At 43.1% G+C, this 14,457-nt stretch overlaps 2 protein-coding genes across 6 annotated transcripts in view; one reads left to right on the top strand and one right to left on the bottom strand.

Moving 5' to 3' along the window:
• Nucleotides 1-873: 873 nt before the first annotated feature.
• Nucleotides 874-4,491, top strand: tm4sf4 (transmembrane 4 L six family member 4). The gene is made up of 5 exons (XM_063200101.1): nucleotides 874-1,254; nucleotides 1,730-1,819; nucleotides 2,183-2,319; nucleotides 2,713-2,896; nucleotides 3,297-4,491. The coding sequence occupies exons 1-5, from the start codon at nucleotides 1,081-1,083 to the stop codon at nucleotides 3,312-3,314; spliced, it is 603 nt and encodes a 200-aa protein (XP_063056171.1). The 5' UTR covers nucleotides 874-1,080; the 3' UTR covers nucleotides 3,315-4,491.
• A 1,042-nt stretch (nucleotides 4,492-5,533) lies between these two features.
• The window catches only part of wwtr1 (WW domain containing transcription regulator 1), a 55,094-nt gene continuing 46,170 nt past the window's right edge, over nucleotides 5,534-14,457 (bottom strand). For 2 of the 5 annotated variants that reach the window (XM_063200861.1, XM_063200864.1), the window contains 3 exons: nucleotides 12,282-12,445; nucleotides 9,425-9,540; nucleotides 5,534-9,077 (listed from right to left, as the gene is read on the bottom strand). In XM_063200861.1, the coding sequence (XP_063056931.1) occupies nucleotides 8,923-9,077; nucleotides 9,425-9,540; nucleotides 12,282-12,445 (435 nt within the window). In that variant the 3' untranslated portion in view covers nucleotides 5,534-8,922. Of the gene's footprint in view, nucleotides 9,081-9,424; nucleotides 9,541-12,281; nucleotides 12,446-14,457 lie in introns of all 5 variants that reach the window. The other 3 variants (XM_063200860.1, XM_063200863.1, XM_063200862.1) reach the window with 2 other exon arrangements.

Genomic DNA, 14,457 nt, shown 5'->3' with positions numbered 1-14,457 from the left:
CTGGCATTGATTAGGGCTTTTTGTAGTTGTAAGTTTGTGCAAATCACAGGCCTACTAGCTGCATTTCGCACAATGTTTCTAATTACAATGCGCTCATTCTAATCTATGCATATATTTTATTTTGTACAGAATTTGTTTAACTTCAGAAACAAAAAATAAGTAGCCCCCTGTCAAAAAAAAACCTTTTTCATTTGACCAGAAGACATGACATGGCTCTCGGCAGATCCGGGTGTTTCGCTCATCACGAGAGCCAGGTTACAGAGGACACGCCATCATGTTACATCTCTCTACGCGTCTCTCTCTCTCTCTCTCTCTCTCTCTCTCTCTCTCTCTCTCTCTCTCTCTCTCTCTCTCTCTCTCTCTCTCTCTCTCTCTCTCTCTCACACATACACACACCACACACACACACACACACACACACACACACACACACACACACACACACACACACACACACACACACACACACACACACACACACACACACACACACACACACACACACACAGTACTTTCACTTATTCATTCCTTCCTTTCTTTCTGTATTTCCTTTCTTTCTTTCTTTTAATCACTAAATCAACACATATCAAAAAGTAACTTGTAATCTTTCAGAAGCCATCAACACTAGTCTACTCACACTTGCTTAATCGTTTGACCTTCAGTCTATATATTGTTCATGGAAACAGGCAAAGTAGAATAGCTAAGGTGTGCACTCCTCCACATCACCACGATAGCCTATCCACCATCCCTCCCTCCCTCCCTCCCTCCCTCCCTGGAATGATCAGATTGTAGAGGCAGACCAACCCAGTGGTAGAACATTAACAGATCCACGGTTGTCATAGTGAAACAGCCACGATGTCAATTGAATTTGAGGCGGTGACGTCATATCACAAGGAGTCTATATATAGTTTGCATCTCCACCAGCAGTTCCAGTTCAGTGTTTTTTTGACCTGTGGATATCAGGGGGGACGATTTGACAGCCGCTGTCACTAAGCCTGAAGGAGGACACCCGGTGTGTGTTGGTCTTTGGTGGAGACTTTTCTGATTGTTGCGAGGGGTTGCCTATAGTTTTGCGCCATCATGTGTTCTGGTAGCTGTGCCAAGTGCCTGGGTATCACTCTGATCCCCCTGGCCATTCTCTGCCTGCTCTGCAACATCATGCTCTTCTTCCCTGGAGGTTACGTTGCCGATAACAACGAGCACATCTCAGATGAGGTGTGGTACATGGGAGGAATCATTGGCTCTGGCGCATTGGTAAGGGAAAAAAAAAACTTTTCCACACATTCTGTCACATAGTTGAATACAGCTGTTTGCTTTTGGAGGTAAAAGGTGGGAAAAGGAGTTGTATGGTGTTTTACGGTGATGCGAATTGTCATCAGAACTTATTATATTAATTTTAATAATAAGAGTTTTTGAGTAAAACATGTCTTAGAAAATACTATTTAGGAAGACGAAATATATATTGAGATTGAAAAAAAAACAAGATATGGTGCAGGTCGTTTCAATTTAAATTTTCATCAAGCACAAAATTGCAACTTGGCATAGGCCTGCTAACCCCTTTAAGATGTGAAAGTCTGATGTTAAAATCTTCCAACCATAAATAGAGGGAATAAAGAAGGTGTATTAACACCTGCAATGAAACCTCACCCTCATCAGACCCTGAAATGGCTTTCCTTAAGTACAGTACTTTGTGCTGTGTAACCTTACATGCTCTCTTCCCAACATGCAGATGATTTTCCCTGCTCTGGTGTTCTTGGGTCTGAAAAACAATGACTGCTGTGGCTGCTGTGGAAATGAGAGTTGCGGCAAGAGGTTTGCGGTAAGAGACTGAATTTGTTTGTTTAAAAAAACATAGGGGCACTCTACAAAAACCCCCCAACACTATTGTTGTACACAAACACCCATGAAATGTAAAGATATTCTTCAACATTTTTGATAGATGAGAAAAAAAAATGTTTGTGTTTCTCCCCCCTATTTTCTTCGATTAAATACTTATGTTTCACTGTTGTTGTCATATTATGACTGAAAAGGTAATCTAATCTGCCTGGGAAATTAGATCAAATCCCTTCCTGTTGAGAGGATCTAATTCAGGATGATAAATCACCCACAGAGCCAGGTTTCAGATGTCAGACCTGAATAGGCGAGACACTATTTTTTCCTTATTTATTTTTCTATCCTTCAGATGTTCACCTCCATAATCTTTGCTGCGATCGGCGTGTTGGGAGCTGGATATTCCATTGTTGTATCTTGTGTTGCTATCAACCGTGGACCTCTGTGCCAGCAGCTTGACAACACCTGGGGTTATCCTTTAGTTGGCGGGTAAGTTTTTGCATCGCCACAAACTATAGACATACTTTATTCACCTCATCATCAGAGTTAAAATAATGCAATGCACATGCAGATGCGCTCAGAGTATTGGAATCTACAGAATTCAACTCATTGGCATGTAGAAATGTAGAACCTGATTAGAAATAAATAAATAAATACTAAGTGGTCATTCATACTTTTTTTTAGATAAGATTAGAATGCACACTTTATTTTTCCTCCAAACTTTTTTCCTGACATTAAATAAGACAAAGGCTTTGTGAAAACAAATTTCCCTTAGTGGGCAACAAATATATCAATCTAGGTATCCATCCATCAACAGTAGGCCTATGTGTGGAAGAGGTTTTGTTAGTCATAAACTAATCTCTCTCTGTCTCACCCCTGTAGAGAGTATGTGACCAACCATACTTCTTGGGACTTGTGTGTGGCTCCGGAGCGAGTGGTGCCGTGGCATGTGACTCTGTTCTGCATGATCCTGGTCATGAGCCTGGTGCAGGTGGCTCTGTGTGCCTTCCAGGCCATCAACGGCCTCATCGGGACCATCTGTGGAGACTGCTGCGGATGCTGCGGGGTAAGGAGCAGCCACACCATCAGCACACATACTGTACACAAATATACACATACAGACTCAAACATCCATGCACACACTCACACACTAAGAAAACCCTCTCTGCTTGAAGTGCCATGTGAATATGGTCATGCAGTACAAACAAAGGGACATAAACAGATACCTGACTGACTGACTGACTGACTGACTGACTGACTGACTGACTGACTGACTGACTGACTGACTGACAGCGACAGACACACACACACATGCACGCACGCACACAAACACACACCATGTCACTTCCAAAGTAGATATTTTGCAGTAATTACAAAAATCTAAAAAGGCTAACATTTTCAGTTTCGTAACAGCAACTGTTTTCATTTTTCTCATGATGGACTGTGTTGTGTGTGTTCTCTTCCAGAGTGATGACAGTGCCTAAGGGAGCGTCCGAGGAGACTAAAGGAGTGTCGGTCGTAGGATTGAATTGTACTTGTCTATTTATGGTGTTTTATTTGTGTCTTTTGAACTTTTTTGTAACTGAGTCCAAACTTTTGCCTGATGGTGAATCTGATGATGGCAAAAAAACAAAGACAAAAGTCTGGGCACTGGCTCGTAAATATTTATTTTTGCACATTTAAATAGCTTTGCCTTCAAAAGCTGCGGAGCTTATCATTTTTACAGAACTCGTAAAGATTGTGATTTCCCTTCTCTTAATCACAAACCTTTCACTTTGTAACCTTGCTTGTCATTCATGTTTTGTAGAGCAATACATGTTGTCAATTTTTTTTGTTGCTTCAAAACCTGAACGTTATGAGGGAAACAGTATTGTTATTTGCTGTTGTTATTTCATGATCAAATGTTATCCAGCTCTTTTTCGTCGAAGTGACCCTGTTTTACGAATTGTGTACTCTTAAAATTCTTTCTCGAGAACTTGTGTGGTTTCCTTGAATATCTTGTCTTACCTACTCTTTTCAAAGTAAATTCAGCATAGGACCCTCATTTGTATTTGTAAATGAATGTAGCTTCATTTGCATATTTACTTCTTCTATTCCGTCTGAATTTCCCTGGAGGCCCTTATGTAACTTTATTACTTCATCTCACGCTGTTCTCATTAATAGACAGACGTTGTTTGCTTCCCTACTTTGAGTAAACTTTGAATGTTTCCCCAAGCTGTTCCTGTGCTGCTTTTGTCCCCTGAAGTTTATGGCGGCCATTTACAGTCCAGTTATGTTCAGGTTTATGACAGGCCAATGGATGGTTAGCTATATTTTAACTCTTTGGCATTTACAAAGGGCTCAGCTGCACAGCACCAACTCTCTCATCACAAGGGAACATCAAATGACCTGATCCGGGAAGGGGACAACTGATAGTCTATACAGTAGCTTCACTATTTGTATTGTTTAGTGACTTTTGACTGAGTGAGTTTTGACTTAGACTAACAGAGAAAGTCTTAACTTATGTAATGTAAATTACATATATGCATTGTAGAGATTTCTGTGTTTACTGTAAAACTTGCAGGGAAATATGCATTTGTGAACCACTCACAAGAGCGGTTTCCGCAAAGGAATCCATAAAATGTGAGCCTGATTACTTTGCTGATTTGTTGTTTTTGTTGGCGATAATGCAAAAGTGACTATAACCATCTTTTACAAGGCAGTTTGTTTTCATTCCATAGGCTGTAAATGTATATTATAGATACACGTGCAAGTTCAGATCAGAGGTGGACATGGCGCACCTCTGACAGATGGAATTATCTCTCTTATCTATACAGTGACGAGACTTAACAAACACACACAACCTTCAAACTTCTGCATGAACTATGAGAAAAGGGAAGATGGGAGCAGTCAAACCAGTGACCTTAAACACAAATGTACCTTTATCTTGATAAATCAGCTTGTGTTTGATAGCATACTGTAGGTTCATATCACAAAGGTTATGTGGGCTACATTTTTAAACTATCTTCATTTAAGACCTAATATTAAGATGCTGTAACTACAGTATAATTCTCACTATTATGCACACTGCAGTGTATGCCATGGAGGAATTATAGGCTTACAATACAGTTTCTGTGTGCTAGCGATACATTCCCTATTTCTTCCCATCCTATGCGGAGAACAGTAGGCTACATTTATTACTCATGGCCCCTCTCCAAATCAGTTTGTGTGAAGAGAGTTACAAGCTTTATCACTGGTAATTAATTCATTAAAGGGACACTGTGTGAGATTTTTAGTTGTTTATTTCCAGAATTCATGCTGCCCATTCACTAATTACCTTTTCCATGAATACTTACCACCTGCATCAAATTCTAAGTATTCATTATGACTGGAAAAATTGCACTTTTCATACATGAAAAGGGGGTCTTCTCCATGGTCCGCCATTTTGAATTTCCCAAAATAGCCATTTTTAGCTGCAAAAAGGACTGTACTTGGACCATACTATAAAATATTTGTTTATTACTTAGTAAACTTTCATGTAAAGATCAAATTTGGCAATAGGCAGCCCAGTTTCAATGAGCAGCATAGTTGCAGTACCCTTTTTGACCATTTCCTGCACAGTGTCCCTTTAAATAAATGCAAGAGTTTTGGAGATAACACATTTCTTGTACCTGATACAAAATAGCCCACAGTAGGCTATATTGATTAAAAAAAGAAGTCAAAGTAAGTGGTAAAGAACCATTTTATTTTTACTTTTTTTTAACAAGTTACAAGACATTTTTAGTTCCAAAGACCTCCGATGAGGTGACATGTTCAAAAATTTCACACGGCCTTATCCTGGATACAGTAAACTGCAGTCTAGTTTTTGTTCTGTGTGTGTGTGTGTGTGTGTGTGTGTGTGTGTGTGTGTGTGTGTGTGTGTGTGTGTGTGTGTGTGTCTGTGTGTGTGATTGCAGAGCTCTAGCATTCAACATCCACATACCCTGTTACTCTCCTCTTTCAAAATAAAAGCCCTCTCTCCATGTGTTTGAAGCCAAATGTGGTGCTACAGGATGGCACTGTGTGAATGCTACACATTATTCCTCTTATCTAAGCAATCCACTCATTATAAATGCATATAATTCAAACATGGTTTAAAAAAAACTATGTTGACATCTGCCACCGTTAACACTCTTATAAGTGGCATCCACCACTGCAACAACTGTATAGCTAATATAGATTTTACTCATACCATACGTACAGCAATAGATCTATTCTCTCTCAAACGAGCTTCCCCTGACCACAGCCTCTTTTCATCGCCTCTGCTACGTATATTACTCTGCAATGCCCACAGTGATCATTCTTAGCATGAGCTTGTTTTGGAATAACATTTTTCAAATATAACTATAACAAAAGAAACAAAAAAAACCAATGCCATTTTAAAAAGCCTTTTGTTCAGCCTTTTTGTGTTAAGAAAAGTTAAGAAAAGCTCTTTTCCAACAGCCTCTCCGGCCTCAGCCCTGCTCAAGATAGATCGCACCACCTTGATGTATCTGGAGGGGATCGGGGACAGTAGGCCCACTTCTGAAACCTCCACCCCCCACCTCCACTGGAACATACTATAGTCCCCAAAACAGAGCGTCATCATCTCCCCTGGCTGTCTTCTCTCTCTCTCTCCCCCACCAACAGGCATCCCAGAGGACCCCACGCCACCTCAGCCATCCACCACCACCACCAGCTCAGGCCCAGCAACAAGCCAATCAGTCCCATTTGCACAAAGGACGTCATGAGCTGTTTGGTTCGGTTACGTGAGGATTTGTGTGTTAATGTCTGTGTGTGTGTGTGTGTGTATGAGTGACTCAGGTCTATGCCGCCCCCCCTTTTTTGTTCAGTTTCCCCGTCCCCTGTGTGTCACTGTGTTGTTGATGGTTTGTGTGTGTGTGTGCGTGTGTGTACAGGCGTGTACAACACATGTTTATCTGCTTGTCCCCCTGATAATTCTGACCATAATGTAAACCCCCCCCCCCACAACAGTTAAGTCACCATACAGTGTGGAGCAGTAGTCCACCAAAGGCTACAATAGCATATAAACTCATTCAACATGCAAGTACAAATAACAAAATACACAAATGTTGAAAAGAAAACTCAAACTGGATTCAACATCTCTGCAGAGGGAGAGACAAAGACACGGTGTGATTTTTTTTAATATGATTATCCAGTTTGAAAAAAAAGAAAAGAAAAAAGAAACAAAAATAATCAATCAGTTCTGTTTAAAACTGTGGACACAATTACCTCAAGGATACAAAATACTATTCTTTTTGTCTCGTCCCTGCAGGTATTACAATACATGCTCTCTAGATCATGGCGAGTTGTTGCTTATATAAAGTATTATCAAAGCCACACATTCAACCACAGCCTGAACAAAAGGTAGGAACTAAAACATGATGATCTAGATGATCTAACTTCAATCTTTACTTCTTCATCATCAGACATCTTGAATCCCTTGCTGATTTGTAGTGCTTTGAATTAAAAAAAAAAAAGTGTTACAAAAAAAGAAAACAACTAAAATCTCTTTCTCTCTCTCTAAAAAATAATGAAACATAGCTCTTGATAAATACTAAAAAAACGCTTAATCTATATTAAAAGTCATAAATGCACCAGATGCAAGAAACTCATCTAGGCTATTTTTACAGTATGTAAAAAAGAATACTGTAAGCAGTATAAAAGTACATGATACAAAACATATGTCTACACATTGCATTTTGCAGACATGGAGCTTTTAGTGATAGAAATGCTAACTCAATTTGAGAAACAGTTACGGAGATAAAATATTGCTTCTTTAGAAGTTTAGTTGAATACAAATTTACCTTTTAAAGCTTTTATCGCAACATGGCACACAGTAGAAAACATTTGATTTGGTATTTTTCTCTCAGAAGTATGCAAAAAAGGTAACACTTTCAGAAAGGTTTTTAAAATCCTTATTTCTTGCACTCTTGCCAGCATGGATACTGTGTACATAGCCATTTAACTACAACTTGTTCAATGATAATAATAAACAGCTACACATACACACTAACTTTAAACCAGTGACAATGGCCTTGCTGATTGGATGCGTGAGCATGGAGCCTCCAAAGGGTGTGGTACTGTATTTCATCTAGTCACACAAGCACTACAAAGTAGGAAGGTTGGCCACTGTAAAATAAAGTGTGACCAAAACACACACAGAAAAAAAAATACTTTGTTTGTTTATAATGCTGCATTGTTGCTCGAGGGAAGTGTGGTCGCCTCAAAGACCTCAGAGTTTTTGATCAGATGGCGCTGAATTCGGGTGCGTGCTGCATTAGTGGCAGACCACCATGACAGTTGCCAATGTATACAGTGGTGCCACCTACTGGCTGTGTAATGTCCCTGCTCCCTGTTTGTTTATTACCATGGATGTGAACACTAGACACCGTGTTGACCACTCCCGGCGGCACTTAGGGTTCAGCCACGTCAAAAGGGCTGAGCACGACATCTAGTGTTCAGAATATCTATAGTCGAATACGTGGTAAGGCTTAACCTACAGGCGGCTGCCTATTCAGTCTCCCTTCCTGTCCCACAAGCCACCCCGAACACCCACACCCACACCCACCAAGCTGTGTCACCCCTACACAGAAACAGGAATGCTATGTCTTGCTTTCTCCCCACTTGCTCTAAACACAGGGTGCTAAAATTGAACACTGTCCTAACTTACAGAAAAGAATGACTTTGTTCCACTTTCTTGTTCAGCCATGACTCGCTTGTGTTTTTTGTTTTGTTCGGCTTTGCTCTTGGCTTGATCAAAGACTGCTTTGGTTATCATTTGCACTCAGTTTCACAACTTCTCAATGGATTTCACTGTCAGTAGTGGTAGTAGCTAAGAAGGCGCAGGAAGAATAAAATCGTTGAGTTAATGACAATGATGCTTTACACACAAACACACACACACGCGCACACACACACATACACACTCGACGTAAAATAAAAACCTTTAGAGAAGAAGAAAATTCACAAATGTTTTACAATTGTAGAAAGGAAGGTAGAAAAAAAGTGTCTGTTTGTTTGTATAATAGTGTGTGTGGATGAGGGCCTCCAACTTCCTGCCTGGGCTGGTCTCTAGAGCCAGGTGACTGACTCCACATCGAGCATGGGCATCAGGTCAGCGTCCAGGGGCCCGCCCAGGTCCACGTTGGTGGCCGGCAGGCTGTCCAGGAAGTCTGGGAAGCGGCTCTGCTGCAGCACGTTCATGTTGCCCTGCGCCATACTGTCCCCTGCTGAGATAGGAAGACAAAGACAGGAACACTTATTATTATTATATTTTGATTTATTATTATATTTTATTATTTTATCAATCTTGCTCTGTGCCATGCTGTCTCTGCTACTGAGGTACAGGGAGGAACACTTGGGCAATTGGTGTGTATGTGTGTGTGTGTGTGTGTGTGTGTGTGTGTGCGCGCGCGTGTGTGCGTGCGTGTCTGTGTGTGCGTATGTGCGCAGTGTGTGTGTGTGTGCGTGTGCGCAATGTGTGTGTGTGTGTGTGTGCGTGTGCGTGTGTGTGTGTGTGCGTGTGTGTGTGTGTGTGCGGTGAGTGCGCGCGCGTGTGTGTGTGTCATCCTACCTGTGTCCATTTCCTCCATGTTGCTGAGGAAGTCCTCTGGGGTGGTGGGGCAGTTGGTGTAGCAGTTGAGGCCCAGCCCACTGTCCGTGCTCTGCTCCCTGGAGTGGTAGGGTCCACTGTGGAGGGAAGACAGACAGACACACACACACAGACAGACAGACAGACAGACAGACAGACAGACAGACAGACAGACAGACAGACAGACACACACACACACACACACACACAGACACAGACACACACACAGACACACAGGCACACACACACAGATTAGCTAATGCTATGAACTTTCAGTTTGAACATGCTTCCACATGTAATAAGCTAATAAATACTGTATAATTAAACATCGTGTGTAAAAGGTTACCTTTTTTAACCACTTTAATTAAGTGAAAGTGAAAGCCCAGTGAAAGCCCATTGGGAAACTCCAACTCCCATTGTCATTGTGACACAGCACTCCGCAGCACACAAGTGAACACTGCACACTGCACACAACGAAATTGCATTTATGCCTCACCCGTGCAAGGGGGCAGCCCTCAGTGGCGCCCCATGGGGAGCAGTGCGGTGGGACGGTACCATGCTCAGGGTACCTCAGTCATGGAGGAGGATGGGGGAGAGCACTGGTTGATTACTCCCCCCACCAACCTGGCGGGTCGGGAGTCGAACCGGCAACCTCTGGGATGCAAGTCTGACGCCCTAACCGCTCACCCATGACTACCCTAAAGTGTAATCTTGAATATGACACATTTAATGTTTAAATGCGCCCGTCTTCAAGTATCACCAGTCTAACTCAGTACATGACTACACTACAGACAGTGCCAGGACACGACTGCATTCCCAGACCACGCTACATTATGGAAGAACTCAACCCCTCTTGAATACACATCCAATCCTCCCTCGCTCGCTGGCCAGACCAGCTGCTTCATGTAACCCAAGCACCCGCACCGGCAGGCTGAACACAGAGCCTTCTGTCCTGCCTGGCTAGCTAGCCTTTGAAGGGGTTTTGGGGGGCCAAACTGCAGTGGAGTGTGCCCAACCAGTGGCGTTTTTAGCCCAAAATTACCACAGGGGCCTGAGAGGGGCCCACATGGCCCATGGCTGTGCTTGCACTGCCTGTGGCCAGGGAAGGTCAGACTTGGTGTCCAGGGAAACCACAACAGGGGAGTTTTTTTTTTTCAAAGTGAGGAGTCTGCACACTTGAAATCCTTTTACACGTTTTATTCCGTGGCAAAACTATGCTTCAACCATTGAGGTCTTCAGATTCTCTACAACAGGGGTGGGGAACCTCTTTCATTCGCGGGGCCATTTCAAATTCCTCCGAGAGCTGTAACTACGAACACAAACCAGGATTTCCTCCTGCACTTTAGGCCTATATTGAAGGCAGTCAGCTTTAAAACAGACCCCACATTCTCTAGGTCCCCTGAATATAACTTCATTGTATTGCAAATATAATTTCAAAGATTTCTTTACAAAATATGTCATATTGCATGTGAAGCTGCATAAAACGGCAGATAAAACGGCCTTGGAGACATACCTGTAGGTTCCTCACCCCTGCTCTACAAACACAGATTGACTAGAGTGACTAGTAGGAGTCACACCAGGCCAGGTTCTGCACCTTAACCTGGGATGTGCGCAATCCTTCTCCTCAGCTGAAGTCGACGGGAGGACAAAGGGGACAGTTGTCCCGGGCCCATACTCCCAATTATGTATTGGGTGTAGGGTAGGGGGCTTTCAGATGACTCTCTCCAGGGCCTGGCCAGAAGCTCTCAGCATGCCATGCCCGTGACCAGCGCTCAGCATGCCAAGCAAAGGTGGCCTTGTGGCAGTGTGTGGGCACTGCTTGGAGGTGTAAAGGGAGAAGCAGTGTTGGTGGCGGTAAGAGTCGGGCGTTTTACAGCCAACAGGACTGACAAGAGCAGAACTGACCAGAGCTCGGTCTTCAGGAGCACAGGCCAGGCATTCAGCACAGCAGCACACTAATAAGCTGTTTTTTTACAGGAAGTAGAGTGTCAATGTCTAGATTACCTGATGAGACTGTGCAGCCAGCAGCTAAAACGGCCCCAATGGCTCCATTTAGTACGCAAGCCCCCTTTTTTTAGCATATTTCCTCCTTCTCACCTCACCCCAATCCGGCCAGCACAGTGTAGCTGATAGGCCCGATGGCTAGAGTTCTCACACAAATGTGTAATAACATCACATTTGACAGATTAGACACGATGCAACCAAAAACACAACTCAACAGAGAGGGAGTGGGAATGCATACCACGAAAAAAAAACAGAAAACTAACCTCTACTCATCAACAACACTGCCTTATACTTTGGCTGCACGGCATGTGTAATGCTTTTGCTTGCGGATTTCCTCCGTATATAGCAGCTACTTTACTTTCACCATTGTAAGTGGCACACATTGGATACACATTACACGTACTGTACGGGTCTGCCATGTGGAATGAACATGGATATAGTGGATGTGTATGGAAATGGGGACTGAATGTAGTCTCAACGCCCCCTGCTGGCAACATCGTTAAAAATTGATTTCAGATGGAATTGAGAGATTGAGAGAGAGAGAGAGAGAGAGAGAGAGAGAGAGAGAGAGAGAGAGAGAGAGAGAGACAGAGACAGAGACAGAGACAGAGACAGAGACAGAGCCAGAGCCAGAGCCAGAGACAGAGACAGAGACAGAGACAGAGATAGAGATATAGATAGAGAGAGAGAGAGAGAGAGAGAGAGAGAGAGAGAGAGAGAGAGAGAGAGAGAGAGAGAGAGAGAGAGAACAAGAGAGAGAATTACAGATTCTGAGATTGAGTTAGGGGAGAGAAGAATGAAAGAAAGAGAAAGGTGAGGAGCGTGCGTACTGTACCTGTTGAGGAAGGGGTCTGAGCCGCTGGTGGGCATGGTTCCGGGCCCGCTGGAGGGCATGTTGCCGGGGTTCATGGGCGCGGGGTTGACATTGACGTTGACAGCGTTGGGCACGGCGGCCATGTTGTCCGAATCCATGGGAAGCTGTCTACACAGCGCCGCCTCCTGAGGGAAACCACACACACTGAAATTTCGCCTCCACAGAAAACATATATGGACACTAGATGCCGTGTTCAGCCTTTTGGCGTGGCCTGGGCACTGCCGTCTTGGGCTGGTCTACGTTTTTTTGTATATCTTGTTTTACCGCCACTTGAAGGATAATGTGCGTATTCAATACGCCGTATTGCCTTGTCACCAATTGATGATAGCGTTATACCAGCTTAAAATAGTGGCAATATGACTTCAGCCATTTGTTCAGAGGAGTGGTCAACACGGCATCTAGTGATGTCTATGCACAGACACATGCAGTGATCTAAGCATTTATAAGTCACTTCACGCCTCAGAACAAGCATAGCCATGTGTTTGAAAGATCTTACAGGAGTGGAAGCTATACTGAAGTGGATCATCGCTACAGGCTGAAAGCAGCTAAGAAATTATTGTGATAGTGTGCATTCCTTTCTCTTTCCATTTCTCTTCATGATATTGTGTTGTCCAAGCAATGTCAGCAATATGATATGAATATGAATATGTAACGTGAAAACATGAACGTGTAAAATACTACACGTGAGCATCATCCGACGAAATCATTTCTGACCCATAAATAAATACTAATATGCTGCGTGATGCACCCATGGCCTCCACAATGTCCAAAGTCATGAAAAGCCCAAGTGGAGAGTGGAGAGCAGGGAGCACCTGCCCTTTCAGGGGATTTTTCACCCGGTCCCCAGGAGACAGCTCAGTTACAGGTGTGTGTGGTGCTCCGCTTGTCTGCTCCTGTGTAACCAGGAATTCAGACCTCTTCTCTCCTTGCTCCTCCACTATGCATGTGCATGCACACACACACTCGCACTCTAGCACACACACTACCTTCCCCTGAGGGAGGCTTTTGATCTGCCTTTGTAGTGTCAGGCAAGTACAGCAAGCAGGTCCCACTCCACTCTTTGTCTGTCGGCTAAGCTGCTCACCTGAGTCACCTAAGTTCACAGGGAAACAGTGAGCCCCATGTCCACCCCCCACCCCCCCAAACATCATTCTCTCTTTCTCTTCCTGTCAACATTAGACACACTAACAAAATGGCTGCCAGTCAGGGCAAGCCTGTGTTACTTTTAATGGGTCTTACTCCCGCCCCCCGGTTTAAAAAAAGGGGTAGGATGGAGAGAATAAGAAAAAGAGAAAAAAAGGTCTCTGATGTCACTCTGTGTTATAAGTACTGTTGTATTGACTTGAGGTATTGAATACGGGGGGTTTCCAGCGAGTACAAAGTAAAGGTGTCCATTTCCCTTTGTTTCCCCATCTCACAGCCGTGTGGAGTTGTTGTTGAGGTTCAGAGGCTTGTTGAAAGCTAGGGTGTGCACATCCACCAAAACAGGGGTGAGTTTCTCAAAATGGAAGTTGTTAGCCTGTTAGCAACTTGGGTAGTTGCCAATGGGAAAATGCATTGAAAGCAACGAAGTAGCTAATGTAGTAAGCAACTTTGGTTTCGAGAAATTCACCCCAGAAATCCAGGTGCCAGACAATTGTAGTAGATAGTGTGAGGGAGTGGTCTGTACAGTGGGTATGAGCTCCAAAATAGATACTTCAACAAAACTATTTCAACAAAAGGCAGCGTTTTGATCCACCAGAGGAGAGGGATCTTCCTCAGGCCCGAGGGGTTGTTGAAGCCTTTGCTGTTACCTGTCTGTGCTACATGCCCTTTGATTCCCCATCTCACATCTGTGCGTCAGTGTTAATTTTGTCAGCTTTTTTTTATTTAGTCTTTGTCTTAGTCACAATGACGAAAATCAATTTTAGTCTTAGTCATATTTTAGTCATTGCCTTCCCAATTTAGTCTTAATTTTTGTCTAAATGACGAAAATCAATTTTAGTCTTAGTCATTTTTTTGTCATTTTAGTCATTTTAGTCAACACTGTACATAATAGAACTTCTCCACACACTGCTTCTCTTTTTAACATATATCATTGACTGTACAGAATAAACCTTCTCCGCACACTGCTTCTCTTTTTAACATATATCACACT

This window comes from Engraulis encrasicolus, chromosome 6, assembly GCF_034702125.1.
Source record: "Engraulis encrasicolus isolate BLACKSEA-1 chromosome 6, IST_EnEncr_1.0, whole genome shotgun sequence".
NCBI classification, from domain to species: domain Eukaryota; kingdom Metazoa; phylum Chordata; class Actinopteri; order Clupeiformes; family Engraulidae; genus Engraulis; species Engraulis encrasicolus.
Note: the sequence above shows the minus strand (reverse complement) of the source record. Positions and strands in the feature narration are given on the sequence as shown.